The sequence below is a fragment of the Mustela putorius genome, unplaced genomic scaffold (assembly GCF_011764305.1).
Source record: "Mustela putorius furo isolate JIRA1106 unplaced genomic scaffold, ASM1176430v1.1 tig00004033_pilon_pilon_pilon, whole genome shotgun sequence".
Taxonomy (NCBI): Eukaryota; Metazoa; Chordata; class Mammalia; order Carnivora; family Mustelidae; genus Mustela; species Mustela putorius.
This window is the reverse complement of record NW_025422169.1, coordinates 8,461,552-8,480,010: the sequence shown is the minus strand read 5'-3', so window position 1 is coordinate 8,480,010 and position 18,459 is coordinate 8,461,552. Positions and strand designations below refer to the sequence as shown.

General features: G+C 58.0%; 1 protein-coding gene across 5 annotated transcripts in view; it reads right to left on the bottom strand.

Annotated features, from left to right (window-relative positions):
- DIP2C (disco interacting protein 2 homolog C) overlaps positions 1-18,459 on the bottom strand; it is a 345,440-nt gene that overhangs the window by 108,398 nt on the left and 218,583 nt on the right. For all 5 annotated transcript variants that reach the window (XM_045072334.1, XM_045072331.1, XM_045072332.1 and 2 more), the window contains 4 exons: positions 17,110-17,229; positions 15,968-16,165; positions 15,159-15,250; positions 9,446-9,556 (listed from right to left, as the gene is read on the bottom strand). In XM_045072334.1, the coding sequence (XP_044928269.1) occupies positions 9,446-9,556; positions 15,159-15,250; positions 15,968-16,165; positions 17,110-17,229 (521 nt within the window). The remainder of the gene's footprint in view (positions 1-9,445; positions 9,557-15,158; positions 15,251-15,967; positions 16,166-17,109; positions 17,230-18,459) is intronic.

Genomic DNA, 18,459 nt, shown 5'->3' with positions numbered 1-18,459 from the left:
GTCACACCAGCTCGACGCAGAAACAAAAGCCAGGAAGCAGCAGGAGTTCCTACAAGCACACGCCACAGTGTGGAGAGCAGGTCACGCTCACGCGTGCCCCCTGCGCAGACCCGCCACGGCCACCCATCCCTCCGCCGTGTGTGCCCCACTGAGACGGCGCGGGAAGACCGCGCGCATCCAGCAGTGAAGTCCGCGGCTCTGACATCGAGGACTGGTCGTCCAGGTGGTTTGCGGCTCAGCCCCACGGTGAAAGCCCAATGCCGTGTGGGACTGTGCACCCCCAGCCCCGAGCAGGGAGCACAGGGCTGGCGCCCGACGGACAGACATGCCCATTTTGGGGGCCTCTCCTTCACGTGGAGCTTCTTCACGTAGGGTTTTCACAGCGACGCAAATGTGGATTTGGGATCACGCCGCCAGATGTCCAGACAGGCTCTGACATCCCCCTTGGAGGCAGGAAGACATTTCTTCATGGGCGAGAACTTGCGAGACCGTTGACCCCCAGGCCACGTGAGCCACAGGGCAGGAGGCTGCGTGCGGGCTGCCAGCCGTGACCTGCCACCTCCTGCTGCTCGCCTCCCCGCCCGGCTCTCCCGCACGTCCTCTCGCATCTGCCGACCGACGGCTCCTGTGACATTATCACACGCACAGGACAGCCCAGAGAGAGCTGGGACAGCAGGTGAGGACAGTGACGGACACAAGGCCACAGCTCAGCCCGAAATTCAGACCTCGCCCCTGCTCTGCGCTCTGCCGGAAGGGGGTCCTTGTCCCCTCCGTCGGTGGATTCCTCCTCAGAGCGCCCGTCAGCGGGGCAGAAACAGCGACCCGGGTCCATCGCTGGACACAGGACTGCCCCGGCCGTCCCAGCAGCCCCTGCACACACAGACACCCTCTGAACCTGAGCGCACGCTCGCCCCCCGAGCCTGCAGCTTGACGGGTGGACGCCCTGCGCACACGGCGTCGGACCCGCAGTCCCCCACACGCCGTCTCCGCAGGCAGCCGCCTCCTGTCCTCGCTCCGAGCCGCCGGCTTTGGGAAATTGCTCCCCACCTCAGGAGGACTTGGAGCGACGCAGAGACCTCCGGCCCTGACGAGGTCCCTTCCCTGGGGGCCCGCGTCCCCGCACTGCAGCTTCCCCCTCGGCTGAGGGCCCTTCCTCGGACGGGTTGGGCTGTCAGGACGGGGACCCCCTCCCCGGTCACCTTGCGAATAATTTTTGGCTCTTCAAGGAAAGCCAGGCCACACCTGACGTCAGCCCATCACCTCCAACCCCCTGCGACACGGAGACATGCCAAGTCCTGTCACCCCGTAAGAAGTCTGTCCTTGGTCTGTCCGCTGACCCTGGGGCCTCCGACAGGCTGGTGTGGACTCATCTCTCCACCGCGGTCTGTTCCGTCTCCGGCTCCCGGTCAGGAAGCAGCGGCCACACTCCCACGAGGACTCCGGCGCACAGAAAGCCCCTCTTGCAAACTCACGTTGGGTCTGCGGCCCCACGACCACCAGTGGGTACTGACCCGACATCGCTCTTTGTCGACGGGGCCATTCACCGGCTCTCGCGAGGTGGGACAGAAGCGGGGCAAAGTGTCTCAGAGGCACGGGCTTCAGATGCTCAGCTCTGCAGAGGCCTGGGGCCTACAGGCCGACCTGTCCCTGGTCCTGCGGTCCTTGGAACACACCCACTCCGACCCTTCCCAACAGCCGCGCCGCTTCCCCACCAGACTCCCGGAGCAGAGCCGCCTGTGTCAGCTGAGATGCTGGTGGAGCCCGTTCACCGTTCACGGTGTGCGCGACCCGCCGCGGGCCGTGCTCCCGCCCAGCCTCGGCAGGGCGACGGCAGTGGGCTGTGCCAGCTCTGCTGCGACCCCGCAGGGCCCACGGAGGCAATTCCCCCGGCTGCTCCCACGCCCTGGCCAAGCCCCAGGAACTCCGGGCCCCTGCTGCAAACCCCCTGCGGAAAGAGGAGCTTTCCTGCCCCCGAGCTAGGATGGAGAATAAACAAACACACGAGACTCGACAGTTGGGTGCATTAAATGACGCTGTTCTGGGAAACTGGCTCCCACCAGGCTCGGCAGCGGGTCCGGCGGCACAGCCGCGGCGACGGAGGAAACCGTCACACCCTCCATCCTCCTCACCATTCCGCACCGCGCGGCACTGAAGGATTCTTCTGTTTAAAAAATAAGCTTTCTTTTTTTAAAAGGCTACTTTTCTTTTTAAGATTTCATTAATTTATTTCGGAGAGAGAGCACGAGCAGGGGGAGCAGCCGAAGGAGAAACAGGTTCCGCCGAGCAGGGAGCCCAACGCGGGACTCGATCCGAGATCATGACCTGAGCCGGAGATGCACACTGAATGACCGAGCACCCAGGCACCCCTAAAAATGTTTTCTGAGACACAAATGCCACGTTCTGAAGTCACGGCGGCTGAGGAATGACAGTTTGTGGCCTCCGTAAGACAAAGTCATCTCCTGGGCCTGTTTTCCAGAAGGAAACGGTCGGTGGAGAGAGGCACTTGGCATTTTCTTCTGAGAAGGGTCTTCAGGTGCTGCAGGGCGGGCTGGTAACCCGAGGGTCCGCGCGGGCCGGAGAGCACGTCAGCCGGCAGGTCATCCCAGCAGGGCCGGCAGGCAGGGGGAGCCTCTGCCCAGCCCACACCCGAGCGGCAGAGCTCCTCCTCCGGTGCACGCGACCGCACGGACCCTCGGCGGCCACTGAGGCTCCCCTCAGCAAAGGGGCCGACCCGCGCTCAGCGCAGCTCCGGACGAACCACCCCCTCCGGGGTTATCACTGCAGGAACCTCCTCCGCACATGACGACAAAGAACAGATCACACGTCAGTCAGACGTCGCATGATGCTTCACCTCTTTACTCCCAAGCGTCACGAGGTGTGACGTGGTGGCCAAGCTGGGCTTTTGGGCTGTTTGCGCCAGCAGCGGCTGAAATGCTGTGCCGAGGCTGTCAGGTGGCTAAAAGGGCAGAGGCATGTGCCTCCCTGTGCGAACGGTTCCCTGGTTGTGGACTTGCAGATTGTCACTGTGGCGCTGCGACTGCAGACCTCAGAGCGCTAGAAGCCTCGAATCAAGGCCACCGACCCTTTGTGTTCCCAAGGGCCTCAACGCCCTGCATTTGCCATCATATGTCCTCCGGTTGGTTTTCAGGTAAACTGCCGTAGAATCAACCATGGCACTAAAGCCACCTAGAAGAACGTGGCTGTCCATTCAATCCATTCAACCCCAAACCCCGACACATTCCCAGTCGTGACAATCCCGGGACTCGGGTCTCCCGGAAGCACTCAAGGGGCATCTCCCGCACATGGGGACGCGGTGGCAAACACCTGCAGGAGTCGGGCCACTGGAGGAGGTCCTGAGGTCAGAGGTCGCAGGACGTCCCTGACTTCCAGGGCCACCAGCTGCCCCACCTGATAGCGATGTGTGCCCGAGACGTCAAGTCTGCAACCCCGTGTTTGTACCCAGGAAGCCACAGCGACGAGCATCCCCGTCATTTTCTAAGGGAGCCTCACACTCTCTCCTTCCGCTCTGAGGAGCGGAGCTGGAGACGTGCACACCCACTCTCAGCAGACCCTGAGGCATCCCCGAGGCACTGGACGGGGATGACCCGCTGAGTATCAGGGCAGCCGCAGAGAGGGCTGGGAAACTCTCCGGGGCTCTGAGGCTGGGCACGTGTAAACCATGACATTCCAGAGCTGGGAGCACCACCCTGCAGAGTTGGCACAAGACAGGTCTGAGGGAAGGCTAGCTCGGTCCAGGGCGGGGTCCAAGGGCATAGTCCAGAACACGACCGGTGACCGAGGGGACCACACCTCGCGGCATCAGCTCCACCTCCTGGATGACGTCAGACCCTCGTCCTCAGGGACCATCAGTGTCAGAGCCTCCCCTTTTCTCTTCCTGAAGCTTCTCTCTCTGCTTTACTGTGGGACGTCATTCACGTGGACCACAGCACTGAGTGTGGGTTACGTCCAACGTACGGTTCTTGTGCTCGACTACGCTACGACAGCGAGATTCGGATTTGCAACTGGCAGATCTTGGGTGAACACGGGACTCCATAAAGTCCAGACACCAAAACACAAGCAACAGCCACACCCTCCGCAGTAAAACGTCCATGATGTATCCAGACTTCTAGCGTAAGGACGCTGAAGCTTGAGATCATCAAACACTTAGGTACTTACAGATCACTAAGCTCAATGTTCTTTTTTAAAAAAATTAAGGTACAATTGACATAACATTTTCAGATGTAAAACGATTCTGTATTGGCATACACTGCAGAAATATCACGACACAAGACTTTCAAAGATTTACTCTCGCGCCACCTTCAAATGTGCACGATGCCATCCCCGTGCAGAGCCCCCGAGCTGTACTTCCCGGCCCCTGACTTAGTTGTAGCTGGAATTCTGCCCCTTCAGCCACTGCGCCCACCCCACAACCACCACCACTGGCAACCACCAATCTGTGCTCTGCGTCCGCGGGTTTGTTTGTTCATTCATTTTGTTTTTTAGATCTTTCTCTGACTTATTTCACTCAGCATACCAAGGTCGCTGCATGTGATTGCAAAGCAAGGTCCGAGTAACGTGTGTACACACCACCGCGTTGCCCATTCATGCGCAGACGGAGGTAGGTGGTTTCCATGCTTGACCGCTGTAAACGCTGCTGCGGAGAGCAGAGAGCTGCACGCATCTCTTCAAATTAATGCTTTTCTTTTCGTTTAGAAAACACCTAGTGTAATCGCTGGATTGTAGGGTAGCTCCGTTTTTAGTTTTTGAGGAACCTTCATACTATTTTCCACATGGCTGCACCAGTTAGCATTCCCAGCAGCAGTGCACAAGGGTCCCCCTTTCTCTACATCCTTGCTAAAACCTGCTATTTCTTGCCTTTTTACCTATTTAAAAAGGCATGATGTGAAATCTCAATGTGTTTTCTTTAAAAGATTTTATTTATTTATTTGACAGAGAGACAGAGAGCGTGCGCACACAAGCAGGGGCAGTGTCAGGGGGGTGGTGGGGGGAGAAGCAGGCTCCCCGCAGAGCAGCAGGGCGTCTGATGCGGGGCTCGATTCCAGGACCTCAGGATCATGACCAGAGCCCAAGGCAGACGCTGAACCGAGGGAGCCACCCAGGCGCCCCTCAGAGAGATTTTAATCTTCATTTCCGTGATGATTAGTGACGTTAAGCATCTTTGTGTCTATGGCCATCTGTGCGTCTCCTCTGGAACAGTGTCTGCTCAGATATTCTCCCCATGTTTTAACTGGATTGTGTCTCTTGCTACCGACTGCTATGAATTCCACATACACTGTGGATATAATCCCTTATCAGACACAATTTGCAGGCATCTTCTCCCATTAAGGAGGAATGGAATCTTATCTTTTCCTTCTGCGGATGCTTTCCTTTGGTCACAGAAGTTTTTAGTTTGATGTTTTCGCACGTTTGGTTTTGGTTTGTTGCCTTCACCTTTGGTGTCAGATCCAAGGACTCATCACCAAGACTGATGTCAAAAAGCTTACTTGGAGCCCGTGTTTTCTTCTAGGAGTTTGTGGCTTCAGGCCTTACAATCAAGTTTTTAACCCTTTTTGGGGTAATTTTTGTGTACTGGGTAAGGGGGGGTCTAGCTTCATTCTCTTGCAGGCAACCGTCCAATTTTCCCAAAGTCATTTACTGACGAGACTGTTCTTTCCCGTTGTGCGTTCCTGGATCTGCTGTCCTAAATTCATTGGCGAGGGGCGCCTGGGGGGCGCAGGGGGTTAAGCTGCTGCCTTTGGCTCAGGTCATGGTCTCAGGGTCCTGGGATCGAGCCCCGCAACGGGCTCCCTACTCGGTGGGGAACCTGTTTCTTCCCCTCTCTCTGCCTGCTTGTGATCTCCATCAAATAAATAAATAAAATCTTCAAAAAAAAAAAAAAAAGATTGCGCGTCAATGACTCAAATTCAGAGACTTGAAAGGATAAACTAAATAGAGCGACGGACCTAAATAAATAAATGAATTGGCAATCCACGCGTGGGTTTACTTTTGGGCTGTTATACTCTGCTGACCTATGTGTCTGTTTTAGACAACTGCTTCAACTACTAAAGCTCCGTAATGTGGCTTGAAAACAGGGACCCAGGTGTCCCCGGCTTTGCTGTTCTTACTTGACATTGCTTTGGCTCTCTGAGGTCTTTGCTGAATTTTATGTTTGTTTTTGTTTAAATTGGTCTCAAGCTGGTTTTTGGTGTTTTGTTGTTGTTTTTTTACTTTTCCTTTGATTTCCTGGTTGACTCATGGGTCACTCACTGGCACGCTGTTTAATCTCCACATACTTGTGAATCTTCCTGTTTTCTTCCTGTAACTGATTTCTGGTTTCACACCACTGTGCGTCAGGAAAGATGCCCACTAGTTCACTCTTCTGAAATTCACTGAGATTTGCCTTGTGGCCTCATGGGATCTGTCCTGGAGTTCATCCCAGACGCGCCTGAGAGGAGTGTGGGTTCTGGTGTGTACGGAAGGATGGAGCGCTCTGCGTAATGAAGCCCACTGGTGTCCCCTGTCACGGCGGGCCGGGGTCTCTCCCTTCAGGGGAATGAACATCAGCTTCATACATGTAGGTGCTCCTGTGCGGGGTGCATAAATGTTTACAAGTGTTACGTCTTCTCTGCGGACCGACACCCCTACCGCTGCGGAACCCTCCGTAGCGTCTGCTCGGTCTGTTGCCCTCTTCCTCTGCGCCTCCACGGGGCATCTCGGAGCGGCCGCCTGCTGCCCTCTCCAGGTCCTGACGTCCGCAGCGGGCGCTGGAGGCCACGTGTCGCTGGCTCTCGTGTCCTCTCCCCCGCCGTGCTGTCCGCCTCTGCTTAGAGAACTCAGTCCTTCTACACGTGAAGTAGTCACGGGTCAGAGACGCGAACCGGCCGCCCTTCTGTTAACCATTTTCTGGCTGCGTCTCCGCAGGGTCTCTCTGTTCCGTCCCTCCTCTCTCCTCTGTGAGTTGCTGCCTGTCTTCATGTGACACCGAGATCAAGGAGTGCTTTATATTCCGTGTCTCCACTAGAGGGGTCTGCTTTTCGGTTCTGTAAGGGTCACGTAAAACTGCCTGCACACACACGTGCGCACGCACACACACACACACTGGTGCGTGTGTCAGTCTATGTAATTTGATGGCAACGGAAGGTTGAACATGGTGGAAAACGGAGTTTCGCCTGCCCTCCCCGTATTTAACGTTTTGATATCGCACTTACATCTTTTTACTTTGTGTTTCCCTTAACAAAGTATTATAGTTTTCATGATTTTTACTACTTTTGTCTTTTTAACCTTCACTCTAGTTTCAGTTTTACTACACCATCAATCCATTACCTTTGCTCTACATGGACTCTGCCAGTGAGGCTTATACTCTCATTTATTTTCTTGTCACCAATCTCTTTTCACCTGAAATCAGACGTTGAATGTTTCTCCTCGGGCCTGTTCAGTGGTGATGAGCTCCTTCCGGCCCTGCCGGCCTGGAAGACTGGCCCTCTTCCAACTCCGAACGGCAGCCGCGCTGTGCAGGGCGTCCTCGGCTGCTGGTTTGCTCTTCAGCACTTCGAGTACATCCTGCTTCTCCCTCCTGGCCCACAAGGTTTCTGTTGAAAAATCCACAAAGAGTCTTTGTGGTTTCCTTGTATATAATAAATTGTTTTTCTCCTGCCGCTTTTAAAATTCTCTCGTTAACGTTGACATTTTAATTATAATGTGTCTTGCCGTGAACTCTCTGGATTCACTCGCTGTGATCTCACGGTCTCCAGGCTCCCGGGACCCGGAAGTCTGTTTCTTTCCCCGGTCACGGATGTCTCTGCTACTGTCTATTCAGTTACGCTTTCTCCCCTTTCTCTCTTTCCCTCCTTCTGCGACTCCCGCACGTGAATGCTGTCCCGCCTGATGTTGTCCTACAGTTCCCTCAAGCTATCTTAACATAAAATAGACTGGTTTTGTTTCTTTCCACCGCTCTGTGTGAGGTCTGCTGTCCTGTTCCTGCTCGCTGACGCCTTCTGCTTGGCTATGGGGTGTTCCCAGCAGTCTTCCATCCGATCTGTTGGCCTTCCGCTCGGGGACTTCCGTCCGGTGTCCCCCTCTGCTCTCCGTCTCTGGTGCAGCTCACACCGCGCTCCTCTGTACTTCTCCGGAGTTCAGTGAGTGTCTTTATGACCATCACGTTGAACTATTTATTTCATTGAGGTTTGACCTTGATCTTTTTTCTGGACCCCATTCCTGTTTCCTCACTGCATCCGGCTCTGCATCAGTGGAGCAGCCGCCTGTCCCAGCTGGAAGGAGTGGCCGTGCGAGCGACAGGTCTGCGCATGCGGCCTTTCCCTCGGTCGTCTCTTGACTTTCCCTGATTGTCTAAACACAGGTTTGTTCCTGCTATGCTCCCATTGCTGAGGCTGTGCCAAGACCCATCGCATTCCACAGGGGGAGTCCACTGAGCACCAGGTTCCAGACTGCCTGGTAGCCAGGCTCTCAGGCAGCAGCTTTTAATTATGCAAATATATGCAGTCCTGTGGGACCCTGATCATAAACCGTGCCAGCCCTCAGACCAGGATGTCTGCAGGGGGCTCCTGGGCGAGACTTGCAAACATCAGGGCTCCAGATGTGTGTGGACCTGCTTTCTCGGAGGTGGCAGGGAGCTGGAGCAAGGTCAAGGGTGAGTGCAGAGTTTCCCCCATCTGTGTGCCCTCAGGGTCCCTCCATCATCTCCAAATGTGTGGCAGACCTGAGGCCTGTGCCTCAGGCTGCAGCCCCGGCACAAGTAAGTAGCTCTTTACCGGGGACAGACTGGGCATGTTTCAGCGTGCTGTCTGTGCAGGGCCCCGGGGTGGCCATCCTCAAGAGCGCTCTCTCCAGGTGACACGGTACTGTGGGGCATGGGTACGCTAGCCCTGAGCTACCAGAGCCGGCACGCCTGGGGGTTGCCCGGGAGGTCTGCGTGCCCCTGCCGGCTTCTGCGAGGCAGCGGGAGAGTGTGGGCTGCGGCACGCCCCTGGCTTCAGCAGTGTGCCGGAGCGCTTGGGCTGGCTTGAACCCCCAGACAGGACAGCTTTCGCAGAGCAGAAGTGCAAGGAGAAGCAAAGTGCAGAAATGGTGCGTGTCCATGCCTCCGTCCCCAGAACCCCAACCCGGCCCTCTGGCAGTGCTCCAAGATGAGCAATCACTTTCCAAGCCGCCCCTCCTGCACAGGGCCCCAGGACAAGTGAGCGGGGCATGAACTCTGTGAGCTGGACACAAGCCCCGATGCTTTCAGAGGCAGGTGTGGGAACTGTTCCCGCCACCGACGTAGCCGCCAAACCCCCGCCCAGAGCCTCAGAAGCCACAAAATACCTCTGTGCTTCTCAATCCACATCCTGCCAAGATGAAAAACCATTTAAAAAAGCCAGCGGAGTGCTCTGACCTCATGGGAGAACGCTCCACGGCGGCCGGGCCCGACCCTCTGGCTGGGACGTACCTTTCTCGTGAGCGGCACTTCGATGGGCACGGGGACCACTTCGGCCAGCAGGCAGCCGTAGAAGGCCACCATGGAGGCGGCAGGGTCGTTGTTGGGAAACACCAGCGCCACCTGCACGGACACAGAGCGGGAGCCGTTAACCAGCCGGCGCGGCCCCAGGGGCCCACGCTCTCAGCGACGACACTCAGGCGCACAGGAGGACACTGCGGTAACTCGCACTTCAGTAGTCGGCGTGCGCGCCTCCTCTAACGGATGCAGACACGAGCGACCGACGGTCGGCTAGAACCCGGCCCAGACACCGCCGTCCCGACTGTGCTTCTCCTGCCGCCAGTGTCGCCTGCGCCTGCCTTGCTCCTCCCACTCCCCCAGGCTCAGCAAGGGCTTCCGCGAGCGTCCGGGGAGCCTTTGCCGCTGTGCCCTGACATGAGGGCGGGTGGACACCCTCTGCTCTGGCCCCAGGCCAGCACTCGCCCCTCTGGGCCTTCATTTTCCTCCCTGTGTCCTAGTGTGGTACAGAGGGTCACTGAGAAGGCAGGAGGGGGCAGGCTGAGGCCCGGCGCAGGGCTCGCAGGCGGGAACGGGAACCAGCCCGGCGGGCGGTCCCCCGCACGTGGGCACGGAGGCGGCTTCCGCGGACACCTGCTCCCCGTTCCCCCCAATCCCCCCAAGGCCTCACAGGTGGAGGCCGCCATGAGCACGTAGTCGTCAAGGTTGGGTCCGTCTAAACCCCCACGGAGAACGCGATTTTTGAAATGTGTTTTCTGAGAGCCCCGTGGTGCCTTAGCGAGGGACGAGGCTCCTGTGGGCGGCTCTCGCCGAGCGCTTCTGCTCCGCTTCCTCATTGGCCTGTGTTTCCACGTGGGCCCTGAGGTGGCAAAGACAGAAATCTGTCTGAGAGCGTGAACTTAATGTCACTTCTGTTTTATTCCCACTGTCACATGTAGCGTTGGAGTCTCCGTTGTCAAATGCCCCTTTACGTGGCACTGGCTGCTTCACAAACACGTGGTCCGACGGTGTATGTGGAGCTCGTTCTAGAGTCTGCCGTGCAGCTCACCCACTGCGGACCCCGCTGGCTGTCCTGTCCCCGTGGCTCCTCTGGGACCAGCCTTTCCCTCCGGGCCGCTGGGAACACGTCCTAGGGACAGAGCGGAGCCGTGCTATGACCGCACACCGCGCTCTGCTCTGCAGGACCCGCTCCCGGGCCAGCGCATCTCTCCCGCCCGCCGGCCCCGCGTCCGTGCTCCTGTCCCTCCCTGTGGCCGGCGGCCGGCGGCGTGCTCCGACGTTCTCCGGCCCCAGGACTTAACGTGCACACGTCAGTCCTGCGTGACCTCACTCAGAAGCTTAAGCGGTTTCTTCTCGAATGTTGTCCTGCCTACACGTCGCGGGTTCTGCCGTGAGCAGCCGGGAAGAGGCTCCATCTCCATCTCCGTATTTAAGTAAGCGAATTGGCACAGAGCCAGTTCGCAGCTGGGAACCGAGCAGGCCACGTCTTCAGTGTCGGCCAGCAGGACAGCCGGTGGGAAGTGAAACGAGTCTGGGACTAACTGAAGGTCTCCTCTCCAGACGGCACTCCTGCAGCTGACGGAAAGCGGAGAAATGAGGGACCACGCCCCCGGAAGGCCAGGAAGAGCCGTCGCAGCACTGAGGAACCGTGTCTGGGAAAACTGGCAAAGCGACTTTTCCGATCCCAGCCCGAGGACAGGAGGCCACCGCTGACCTCCCGGCACGTCCTAGAGGTTTGTCACAGCTCAGGTCTGTGCCTCCAGCTGACACGCGGACGTGACACCACCGGCTTTTAGACCAGGGTCCGGCCAAGCTCTGTGTTCACGGAGTGAGCGCTTGTGAGGCTTCCGCAGAGAACACCGAGCTGCCCTCCAAAACGGACGGTCGCCCTGCGCACAAGGGACCTGGTAACCGTGGACTCCTTGTCTTCCTAGAGCACCTGTCCGCCGCGCAGCGTCCTCCCCAGGCCGGAGCACCAAGAGCAATCCAGGGTCGCCGCCGGACCAGGTCGGTCGTGCTCCAGGATCCAGGGCCGGCTGCAGCCCAGCTCTGCTCAGACGAAGACACCCACCTGACCCGGGCATTCCAGGTCCCATGGCCGAGTCACCGCGGCCTCTGCCAACGAGGCTACGTTAGAGGAACTTGCAGAGCTGTGCTAAGGAGGGTGAAACATTTCGTGCCGGTGTAAAGTAGATGAAAGCAAACACAGAATGGTCCGATGCTCTGTCTCTCAACAGCATCAATGCAGCGGACAGACGGGTCGAACACCAGGAGACTAGAATGAAAATGGAAAAGACCGAGACAAAAAAAAAATAATGGAAAGACTTTCGTTGTTCTGTTTTGCAGTTTAGGGAGGGACATTCTCCTTCCAAGTCTGAACGCGGCGCATGCGGGTCTTCTGGTGGCTCGGCAGGGACTCCCGGGCTCGCGGGCAGGCGGCGCTCTGATGGAGGCACGCAGCCCCCTCACGACTGCAAACCCGTGCTCCGGATGCCGCCGGACCTCAGGACCCACAGTGCAGGCTGCACCCACGAGTCAAGGGCAGAGAGGCACAGCCCCGCGTCTGCTGAGGTCTTGGCTCCTAAAAGCAACCCTCTTGCTGGGCCCGTGCTTGGCTCTCCCCACGTCGGGGGCTCCGAGGACACTGGTTTGTCCAGCTTTTGGGCCCCACACGCATTCCTGCCGTGGCTCTTTCCCACGCGTGCCTGCTACCTGGCCGACGGCCCGGGGCTTGCTCTGCACTCCGGGAAGACTTCCAGGGTTGCAGATGCTCCCCCCAAAGGAGAAAGTCGCTCTGCCCCCCACCGGGACAGTCCACCTCCAGCTCTTACCACCTGTTCTGAGGACCCGATCACTTCCCAACGTCTAGAAAAGCCAACCATCCTACTGTGTCTGTATCCTTTCCGGTACGGCAAGTTCCTGCAGGCCGGCCTCACGGGGGCCGCATCTTGGGGTCGTCCGAGCACCCTCCACAGTTCCCCAAACCCCGTTCAGCTTAGGCACACAAATGTGTTTTAAAGGCATTTCCTTTAAAGGTAATGCCCCAAACTGCGTCGATAAGGTCACCCATGTGAAAAATGTCGTCAAGTTTTTATGTAAAAGACTGAATATGCTCGTTACTCTGGGGAAAATAATGTTTTGTTCAAAAGTCATCTTGAACGAGAGTAAAAACTCTGTTTATTGCAACAGGAGGTCGTGACCGGTCGACGGCTGTGGTCACGTGTCTCCAGTACAGGCGCCCGCACGCCTGGGCCAGATGCTGGCGGCATGAGCGACCCCAGGATGATGTAGAAGAGTCGTTCCCTCACACCGTTCTGGCCGGCTTCTGCCGGAAACCTCCGTATTCCGTTTATTCTACCAAAACCGCCCACAGACGCCTCCTTCCGTCTTAGCTGGGCGGGGCGCTTCACTGTGTTCTCTTTACCGTCAGGAACCTCAAGGTCAGGACCTGGGAGCACTCACGCAGGCGGACCGAGACCGTCCCCCAGATCAGTGCGAAGGAAGCCCTCACCCACACGGGGTTTTCTCGTGGTGACCGTGCAAGAGCAGACCCTCTCAGCTGTTCCCAAGTGCGCACCTCGGGACCACTAAGGACGTCCGCCCTGCCCTGCAGCCCTCCCCTTCCAGAACCAGCCCCAGAACTCTCCTCCTCCTCCGCAAAGCCTCCAGCTCCCAGGCCCTCGCCCGGCCCTCCCCCAACCCCTCCCCCCAAGTCCCCAGCCCCCAACCACTTCCCCAGACCCTCTAGGGCCCCCACCGTGCTTCTGTCTCAGGGAAATTCACTGCCCTAAGCACCTCCTATGCCGGTCCTTTGTGGCCGCCGCATTTCACGCAGCATAAAGCCCTCCGGGGCCGTCCGATGACAGCGTGGGCCAGAACTCATCTTCCTTCTAAGGCTGCGTGACACTCCTGCGTGTGCACTGCATTGCGCTTCTCCATCTGTCCGTCTGCGGACACCTGAGCTCCTTCCCCTCTGGTTCTGCGAACAGGGCTGCTCTGAGCGCTGGTGCAGAAACGTCTATTCAAGCCCCTGCTTTCGGTTCTTCCGGAAGGAAGGCCCGTGGCTGGGTCATGGGGTCGTGCCGTGCTTCGTTTCCAAGGGCACCACCATACTGCTTCCTGGTGGCTGCACAGGGGACCTCCCTACTGGCAGCATGGGCGTGTCTTCATTCTTGCGACCGTGACGGACATGCTGTGTCACTGGGGCTTTAAGGCACTGTCCCCAGATGAGCAGGAACATGGAGCATCTTCCCAGGGGCAGACCAGCCCCCTTCAAGTCCCTGTCCATTGCTTCACCTTTTTTTTTTTTTTATTGGTTGTTGCTGAATTGTGGGAGTTTCGTTTCCAGATCCTGGACGTAACAGATCCAGGATTTGTAGACACATTCTCTCTCGTCCTGTACGCTGCCACAACTCTCGGTAGCCTCTGGGGCACACGGGAGTCATCCTGATGAAATCTAATTCACGTTTTCGTTTTTGTTGCCTGTGTTTTCGGTGTCGTCTAAGAAATCACTGCCAGATTCTGTGACACTTTCCCCAGTTTTATTCTCAGAGTTGCACAGTCTTTGCCCTTAAGCGTCTGATCTACTGTGAGTAAACTTTTTACTCCACAGCAAGAAGGTTCAGTGTCCTCCTTCCGCTGGGGGCGCCCCGTCTCCCAGCACCATTTGTGGAAGACACCGTCCTCCCCCATTTCACGTCCGAGCTCCCTTAATGAAAACCATCCCCCCGCCGGGCTCTACTCCGTCCACACATCTCTATGTTGCCGTCAGTACTGCTCCGTGTCGAGGACTGTAGCTTTGTGGCAAGGTTGACTCTCAGGATGTGCAGGACCCATAACTGACATTGAAAAGCCCGAGGTCAAACCTGGTCAATAAAAAAACATCAAGAATGGCAGCCCCCACACAAGGCTGTGTCAGTCTTTAAGAAATTCCTCCTCATGGGCCTTGTTCTTCATGGTAACTCAAGTAAACGGCAGCTCGTGTCCTCGTTGGTTTGGTGCTAGGCGCCGGCACGTTGATGAAATTCAACGAGAGGTCTTTGGGGACAGGTAGGGTACGTCAGAGTTGGGGCTGAAGGTACAAAGCAGCAATGGGGAAAAGGTACAACGTGCAAAACCAAGACCCCGTGGCTCTGAGCGCAGCCGCACGCCCACGCTGGGGTACAAAGCTGGGTGAGGGTATGAAGTACACGGGGTATGACGCCACCACAGAAATCCCAACATCCACCCTGGGGCTCACCAAGTAAGAATGGGAACCGGCTGCTCAGTGAGGGACGGCAGCCTCTGGCCCGGAATCCAACACCGGGACAGGACTGGGACCAGCGGCGAGCTGCCGAGACAGTCTGGCTCACTGGCAAACACAGGCCAAGTTCTACGATCCTGTCTGCCTGCCCAGATAGAGGACACTAGGGGACAACAGGACGGTGGCTGGAGTCCAGGCTCTGGGCTCGGACAGGCGTGGACACGAGTGATGGCCGAGCCACTCCTGAGTTACCTGCCTCCTCTGATGTGACCCTTCCCCTCGCCGGCCCGAGCATCCTCACAGACAAAACACGAGAAGGACAACACCAGCTGCGCTCATGCACTTGATCCCAATCCATAGTTCAGGGAACAAAGCCTGACTTAGCAGGATCAGCACGAGGAGACCCCGAACTCAGACTTCCGACAGCAGGTGTCCTCGCTGTGTGGCCCCGGAAAGAGCACTCACCCGGTCGCCAGGTCGTACCATCGGCTCTTGCTTGGTACCTAATTTATGCAGAATGTTGTAAGCAACCTTCATACTTCTTGTCCACAGTTTGCCTGTGAACAGAAACAACAAGGAAACAAGTAAGGGGAAACGTGCAATCTGCTACGTATCAACGCACACATTAAACTAGACAGGGCGCTAGTCCCTGTTAAGTCTTCAACTTATCCCCAGTCCCTGGATCAGGAAAGAAAATCAGAACCAGCAGAATCAGCAGGAGCTGGAGGGGTCGTCCAGTCACCCAGCTTCTGTGCACACCGGCCGACAGTGTGCTTCCTCCACGGCCCCTGACCCAGGGGACAGCGAGGAGGACCTGGACCCGGTACAGCCAAGTCCGTCCGAGAGCAGACCGGCTCCAGGAACTGTGCCCACGAAGACCTAGACAAAAGCCTGTTTCCCTTGCTTCCTCGCGTGATCTCTTTGGAAAGAGAGTGTTTCCGAGGGATCGAGGTCACAGAGCTTAGACACAAATTCTTAACCTGCCGTCGCTCCTGAAGGCACGACTTTCGAGAATGTCAGATACGTTCTAAGACGTGAAATCCCACGTCCCGTCTGCGTTGTGACCCACTGGTTCCCTGCACCTGTCTCTGGCTTCTACTCAGGAATCACTTAGCAAGTAATAACTTTTCGTATCAAACTAAGTATGTTCCTAAAGCATTTCCTTCCAGGGTCCCGTGGGGGCGAGTGCCGGACACGGAGGGCGGTGTGAGGCGTAGCCCGCCTGGAAGTGGCCGCTGAGCGCGGGGGACGGTGAAAAGAGCACAGAGAGTTACCGTAAGTGAGGATGTACAGCGGCTTCCCATTCGTGTCCATCGTGGTCAGGCAGGGGGCCTTCGGGGAGATGGTTCCCCAGCGCTGCAACGCGGCTTCCAGGGACGGGGGCCAGTTGGTGACCACTCCCAGCTGCTCCCCGCGCATGGCCAGCATCTGTGCTCCCTCCGGCTTGGGCTGGTTCGGATCTGGTTGCTGAACTACAAGCATTCAAACATAAAAAGTTTTCAAGAAAAATACACCTTACCAGTGCAAGCACTTTCTACTTTTTAAAGAGAGCGGGACCCTTACTCAAGGTGACGAGTGGACAGAAAGCACGCATGCGCGCTTTTCTAGAATCAGAGGCAGGACCCACAGACTGGCCTCGGGGACAGAGAGAGGCCTGGAATGCTCACGCTCTCCAGGACAATGTTGGGACGGCGCACAGAGGGACGCCTGGTGCACATGTCAGGGAACGCGTGCCCTGGGTATTGAACAGCAACGGCTCTGTCTGCAACATCCTGATTCTGGACTCCAGAGCTCACAGCCCGCTAAGCCCCAGAGCCCTTGAGCATGGCCACGTCAGTGTGAATTTATCACCCGTATCTGAACCACCAGCACAGAGCTCACTCCCTCGAGTCGAGCAAAGACAGATGTGGTGCGGCACTACTACAGTCTTCCGGACTGTTCCGCTGAGGTGAGCTCCCGGAGGAGGGTTCTCTCCCTCACGGTCGTGACTCACAATCCACCTGCTGGCCAGAAGTCGGCCACGTCTTGTGTGTGATACACGGAGTGAGAAGACAACGGGTTTGGGTTGGACGTGATACACCCGGCGCTGCTCTGGCCTCGAGCTCAAAGGCTCGTGCACCGAGGCTAGGAAAAGGGCCGGCCTCACGCGCACACACTCGCTCCGCGTTCCTCAGACGGAGCGCGTCACCATGGGCCGGGCTCGCAGTTCCGGATGGGGGCTCGGCTCCCGGGACGAAATCCCCCCTTGAGGGACTCTATGCGCATGCGCGGGCGGCTACCCCGCTGCCTGCTCTCAGCCTGTCTGCTAAGGGGGCCAGGACCCGCTCCAGGCCCTCCGGGGAAGGCCGGCACTGCTCGTCTCAACAGGGCCCCGCACGACGGCCTGGGGGCCGCACGGACACGGGGGGCGGGTCACCTTCCAGCAGTTCCTCAAAGTCATCCACGAAGAACTCGCGTAACGGCGGCCGCTTCGGTCGCTTGAGGGTGTTGACGAGCTGCTGGATTTTCGCCGACACCCGACTACTTACGGGCACCCCTGGAAGACAGAAGCACAGACAGACGAAGGGAAGGGACGGTCAGCACCTCACCCGCGGGCCAAGCGGCCGTGACGCTGTGGCTGGGGCCCTGTCTTGAGTGCCCCCAGGACACCCCACATGGTGAAAGCCCGTCCCCGGGGCAGGCAGAGGCCCCACGGAACGACGCTCCACAGTGCCGTATCCGGCAGACCCCAGGCCGGGCCCGGTCCCACCTGCCGTCCCTGAGCAAGCTTGTCCTCCCCTTCACAGACTCCGGTCCTCGCTCCCACGGAGTCAGAGAGCCGACACAGCAGGCAGACCTCCCCGAGGCCCTGAGCACGGAGACCCCTGGTGCTCCCCTGCGGTGCCAGAGGCTCTGCCCGACGTGCCAAATCTAGGGGCCGACCCGTCAGGTGCTGACCCTGAGCTTCCTGACGCAAGCGCAGGCACCGGAGGTCCGTGGCGGGCCTGCCTTCTCCTCTCGTGAGCGCACAGCGGCCCTCCTCCGTCCCGCCCACCGAGGGCACCTTACGCCTCCCGGAGCATAGCTAAAAACGCACTCTGAATCCGGGTTTTTGCAGAACACCGGATACGAGCCTCTAGCATCTCTCCCTGTGTACAGGGAAGAGTAAATCCCGTTTGATAACAAGACAGCTCTGCTTTACGACAACGAACGACACCATTCTGAGAACTGAGTCAACGAAATGACTGTTGAAGAAGGCACGAAGTTTAACTTTTCTAACAACGGGAATTAGTGACCACCACGGTGCTGACACCGCCGGGGCGAACGTGTGCGTCCTCTGCAGGCCCGTCTCGGTCTGGGGAGCCACTCCGAGACACAGACACCATGTGTCTTCCAGGGGGAGCCGTCACACCAGAGCCGGTGCGGCTCATGGACCGGGATGGGGATATGCGCCCCGAGGGAGGGAACAGCACACGCACACCATAGCCACACGGGCCATCTCCACAGAAATCGCACCTCCCGTCACCTCCACCCCGGCCTGGGAGGGGCTGCGCTCACGAGAGCAGGACACAGCGCAGCCCACACTCCAGTCCGCTCCCCCGGCGGGTGGGGCAGGGGACGGCGGGCAGCCCCGCTGCCGAGCATCATCACCGCTGCTCATTCTTTCCGATTTGGAGGAAAAAAGCCACCTCCTTCCGCAGCCCAAGGAAACCACACCGGCTGTACGTGCCGATTATTCTGCTCTACATTCAACTTCTCACTGCCCTGCCCATCTAACACCACTCTC